At 35.5% G+C, this 5,879-nt stretch overlaps 1 protein-coding gene across 1 annotated transcript; it reads right to left on the bottom strand.

Annotated features, from left to right (window-relative positions):
* Positions 1-571: 571 nt before the first annotated feature.
* On the bottom strand, positions 572-2,101 carry LOC120767611 (platelet glycoprotein V-like). The gene has a single exon (XM_040093764.1). It carries the CDS (start codon positions 2,099-2,101, stop codon positions 572-574), a length of 1,530 nt encoding a protein of 509 aa, XP_039949698.1.
* Between the last annotated feature and the right edge of the window lie 3,778 nt (positions 2,102-5,879).

Genomic DNA, 5,879 nt, shown 5'->3' with positions numbered 1-5,879 from the left:
TTTATTGAATTCCAATTGAGAAACTTATATCAAGTGTTTTCTGTTTGGAGCTCATTTTAATACTTTTTTTCTCAAATTCTAATGACAGTGGACTGAAAACTTGTCGCTCTATCCAAATGCACTTCGAGTCACCATAAGAAAAGTTGCTGTGTCTGAATGTAGTCTAAGCTACCAGTACTTGAAATTCGACTCAGTTTAAAGTAATCATGTTGTAAACACCTTTGAATTTAGGTTCCAAAACAGTTCTTGATTCCACTAATCTTTTGAACATATTATATGTAGTAGTTTCAGTTACTATAGTCAAGATTGGCTATAATATTTGTCCACCAGTTTGAACGAGTCAATATATTTTTATTTATAAAATCATTAATTTTACTTCCCATAAACTGCAGGATTCACCTTTTTTTTATTAAATTTATTTTTTGAAAATTAATATTCGTCGCAAATTACACAAGCATTCTACAGTTAATGTTTGACTTTATATTTTCGATAGCTCATAATTTGGGGAAATATTCTTAAATATTTTTAACAAAAACTATTAATTATTTAAAATATATATGTAATCACAAAATTAGTACACATTCTGATCAACCTGATATCCCACATTTTCGTACGTATTCTCAACATGCTTTGCGCTCTTCAACTTATCCACTCTCTTTATCGCCTTGCGCTTGTAGAACACCGCCGCTATCAGTGCCGCCACTGCCAGTGTAGACACAGCCGCAATAGCGATTATATAATAGAGTGACGTCACTGATTTACAGACATTGCTGGACTTGAATAGGGTTACATTCCAGTACGCATTGTCATTGAAACAGTCCACTTCCGCTAAGTCCAAAATACGCCTGCTATTGAGTTTGATAAAGTCCAACCACAGGAATGACGCAGTATCGCATTGCCAGGGATTGTGCGCCAACGAGAGTTGCGCAAGTGAGTCGTGCAGATATTGCAAAGTCTCATCGCTCAGATACTGCAGCTGATTATGGCGTACATTTAAGTTGACCAATTGGCGTGGCTCGCTCTCGCCAGGCGGTAGCAATAATGTTTCCAGTCTATTAAATGACAGGTCCACGCTCACCGAGCGCATATTGTTGGGTAGACAGTAAACGCTCATCGAATTATTGTTCAACTCCAAATATTCTAGGCTCGTGAGTCCATCGAAGATGCTACAGGCCACGGATGCCGCGATATCTAGTGTATTATTCTCCAATTTGAGATCCTGCAAAGCGGAGAGCGTCGCAAATGTGTTCGGCTCCAATTGCTGTAAGCGATTGTAAGAGAGGAATAGACGCTTGAGTTTACGTAACGATTTGAAGGCGTCAGCTGGCAGATGACTCAAGTGATTACTGCTCAAATCCAACACCGTTAGATTGTACAGTTGATCGAAGGTGCCCGACGGTATGGTGGTCAATACATTATAGCTCAAATCGAGCGCATCGAGTTGTTGTAGCGACGCAAAAAGTCCCTTCGTCGGCATTGACATGCCATTCTCGCGCATATTTAGTTGCGTTAAGTGAGCGCTGACTGGCGACAGCAGACCGCTTGGCAGCGCTGTCTCAATACGCGTCAAATCGAGTGTCTCCAAATCCTGAAAATCTGCCAGCACATGCTCGTCCAACGCTTCGAAGCCGCCAAGCAGAAAACTCTTGACCTTCGTTAGACTGCTGAGGTATTCGCGCTTAAGTGGCACATCCGTAACGCCACGTTGCAGCTTCACTTGCGTGCCTATGCTGAGGCCAAGCCGCTTAAATATACCCTCAAAAGGTAAGCAGCCATCTATTGTGATAAGCCTGGCGCGCTCCAATAACAACCTCGGTAGATTATCGCTGATATGCAAGACTTCCTCATCACTGCCTTGGCATGTTAGAAATATAGTGGAAGTATCGGACTCATTGTCCTGGAAGATGTAGATCTTGATGTGCTCCTCATTGCTAAAATCGATGTTGAATTGCTGCTTGTCAGGTGTGTAGCACGTGACGTTGGCCGTTTCATTCAATACCCTGCAATCCTCGATTTTGAAACCGCTGACGTGCGGTTGCCTACAAATTGCTACTATATAGAAGAGCAGTACTAGAATTTGAATGCGCGTTGAGTTTAACATTTTTCGGTTCCACGATAAAAACGGAAAAATAATATGTTGCGCGACGCGCTTGAAATACAACTGACTTTAGAATCTTAAAGGACGCAACTAATTTTATCAAATGATTTATGTAAGCCACAGCTTTTTCGGAGATTACCAAACTTTCGGTTATTTTTTATACCCTCGCCACTTGTTATATATATTATTATACGATGAGTGACTAGTCAAATTATTTTCAGAACCAATGACTATCAGCCCATCTCTGACTCACTCTTGGTTTGCTGGTGTGGCAAATGGAATGACACATGTAATATTTTTAGAAAATACATGACATGATCCAATGATAAATAAAAATAATTTTTAAATTGCTTAAAGAATATACCCGGATTTCATCCGGCCAAGGACTGTTATTTCGATGATCTAACCTAGTTTGGAACGGTAAGCTTTGAATTCTATATTATCGTTTTCCAAATTTTCGAAATCTGTAAGGATGAAAGCAGCTCCTATTCAAATATTTGTATATCCTCTAAAATGAATGAAAGTGCTATAACCAGCCAACAATATTTAATAATTTTTTCTTAAGAACTATGGTAAGTACATAAAATTATTCCTGAAAGGCTGCTATATTATAATAATTCGGTTTCGGTCGAACTTGACCCTCCATATTCTCAATAAATTTAAGTTTCTAAATTATCGCATCTCTCTTCTCTTTCGCTCATTTTTTGTAGTAATTCATATACATATATCCATTCACTACATTATAAGAATGTTTTACCTTCCCACTAGGAATAATTTACATTGTGGAATTATAACTGAGATGAAACTCTTATTTCTTTTAAATTCTTAGCTAAGAATACAGAATAGTACCAATTCCTTTATTTAATTGAACTTTTGATCATCAGTTAACGTTGATGGCCGCCCTGGACATGGTTCGTCGCCAGCGCGTTCCCAACGTTGTTTGAATAATGGGGTTTCACCAGAAATTTCAATTAAAAATTCTTACCACTTTTTTGCCCACAGTAATTGAACTAAATTTTACTTCTTAAATACTTTTTAAATTAAAATTTCAATGGTTCCACTCTTTTCAAAGGAAAAAACAAAAATAAAATAAATATTTTGGCGCACTATGAAAAAATTCCACGTTGATAGCATAAGCTTTCCTACTTGCATCGTAGTCTCCATTCATATATTTTTTTTACATATGTATTTATACGTAAAACAACATCTCTATGCATTTTTTTGAATGTATGTATGCGTAAAAATTATTTCTGCTTATTTTGAATTGTGATAAGCGTTTCCCAAAATTTAATTGACTCTTAGAATTCTCGTCAAATAACGTTTTATATTCCAGCATTAATAAGATTTTATAGGAAGCTCGCTTTGGCGATAACGACTAAGCGAACAGTTTGTTTGTGGAGAACCACAAATGTTACGGAAACATTCGAGTGAGTGCAACTCATTAATATTAACCAAATTTACGTAATATAATATGTATATCCGAATATACAAGAATATACTTATATTTTTGTAAGAATGTTTTGGGTTAGAAAATAATTGGCGATCAAATATGAATGCATAATATAATGTATACCCAAATATAGAAAAGAAATCAAATCATTGACTATATAAGGGAAAAGCTGAAGCTATTAAGCTAGTTATATCTAAAAACTGAATGTTTAACTATGGAGAGTAACTAACTTGAACTCCTCAAATAGTCTTCATTTAACAGTGAGTATATACCTCGAGTATTATAAGAAGTAAAATACTTTTGTTGTGGGTGAAAAAAAGACATTTTGTGGGTTTCTATATATGTATATGCTAAACATGGAGTTGCAATAAAAAATAACCATTGAACTCGAGATTGTTTATATAACAAATGGTAAATTGCTTGCATAGAGGGAAAAGACTGTAATTTTTCTTGACAACTACTCTTAAGCTTAAGGGGTTAAGAAGGCTTATACATACACAATCATATATTTCAAAGATATCATACAAGCATATGGCAGGCGTATGGCATATCAAAGATACATATTTGGACAATGTCTCCTGAAATTTTCATATAAAATGTTGAAAATTCAGCCGTAGAGAACTCATCTCACCGGGTGTCTCACAAAAGAGTGCTCTCGCCGTGGACAGCATTATTGGTTCATCCTTTAGTTCATATACACATAAAAATCTCGTGTTTAAACGAGGGAAAAATACTTAAAATTTTAATTTTTTCTCAGACTGTGAACAAAAATCTCATTTTTTGGTAAAATTTTCGCCATTTTTGGTTTAAAAAAATAAGTTGTAATGAAAAAAGTCGTGGGGTCAATAATTGGGTAATGTTATTTTAAATCGGTCTATAGTTTTTGAGAAATCATGTCCACCGACATAAAAAATGGAGTTTTGATTGCGCCATCTATATGTCGACTGGTGCGTTAGAATCTGTTATCATTATCAATTGTCCAGTGAGAATTTCATGACATTTCATTGATTGGAAGTGAAGTTAATGCGTTTTAAGTGTCAGTATGTTTGTGTTATCGGTGCGAAAATGAGCTTCGATCAAAGAGCCAACATTAAATTTTCTTTTAAAATTGGTAAAACTTTTATCGAAACGTTTCAATTGATGAAACAAGTTTATGGCGATGATTGCCTATCCCGTAGCAGAGTGCACGAGTGGTTTCAACGTTTTCAAAGTGGTCGTGAGGACTGGAATTGAACATCTCCAAAATATCGATTTATCGCATTTTGTCCGAACATTTGGGCAAACGAAAGGTGTGTGCACGGTTTGTTCCGCACAAATTGCCTGACGACCAAAAATTGCTCAGAATCGTCTCATCAATCGACGCTTGTGACCGATTATTTGACCAAAAATCACATTTTAACCATTAACCCTCCCCGTATTTACCATATATGGCACCGTGCGCCTGCTTCCTTTTCGGAAAAATACATTTGCCCATGAAAGGAAAGCGTTATGCAGACGTAAAGTTAAAACACTCGTTCGACATGCTTTTGGATCGTGCAAAAAGCTGTATTGAAGCAGAAGGAAACTATTTTGAATAAAATAAATTGATTTTGCCGAAAAAACCATTTTTTCTGTTTTTTTTTTAAGTTCTTTTTACTTTTCATAGATAAGAAAAAATTACCGAGGGTTTAACAAACCAAATTTACGATGAAAGATATTGACATCAAATGATGAAAGCGTTCAGGTTCAATGGACGTCCAAGAGTTGCTCTTAAAATTTCTTGGAAAAAATCAAAAAAATTTCTAAAATAATAACGTAAAATGGGTTTGTCTGAGGTAGCCCCCACGAAAAATAATCTCCATACTCATATCAATTTCATCATTCATTCATTTCATTTTAATATGGCAGTGTTTTGTGAAAATTGGTATTAAGAGCTATCTGAGCCTTTTGTTAAAAGATGGCCTAGACAATTTTGGAGATCCATAAAAATAAATTTCCGACTTTTTTCAGTGTCATATAGATATTTTGTTCAGTGGTATCATATTTGTGAAGTCCAGTAGTTGGAGTTCGTTCTAAAATACATTTTCTATGTTTTCCTTGGAGTATTATCGCTGGAATTAAAAAAAAAAACATATATATTAAGGGCTTTAAAATCTAATCTATCAAGTTACAAAAGTACTAAGTCATTTGCTGCAGTGTACGTTTTCAATATAATCTCCACAAATATTACTACATATATATACATACGCCTACAATTTTGTATTGTCATAGTTTTGCTACCGCGCTACACTTGAAAGACTCTCAGCTTAATTTTTCACCTTTCCCAAAAAAAGATAGGCACCATAAAAGTAC

Source organism: Bactrocera tryoni, chromosome 2 (genome assembly GCF_016617805.1).
Source record: "Bactrocera tryoni isolate S06 chromosome 2, CSIRO_BtryS06_freeze2, whole genome shotgun sequence".
In the NCBI taxonomy this organism is placed as follows: Eukaryota; Metazoa; Arthropoda; class Insecta; order Diptera; family Tephritidae; genus Bactrocera; species Bactrocera tryoni.
This window is presented reverse-complemented; position numbering and strand designations above follow the sequence as displayed.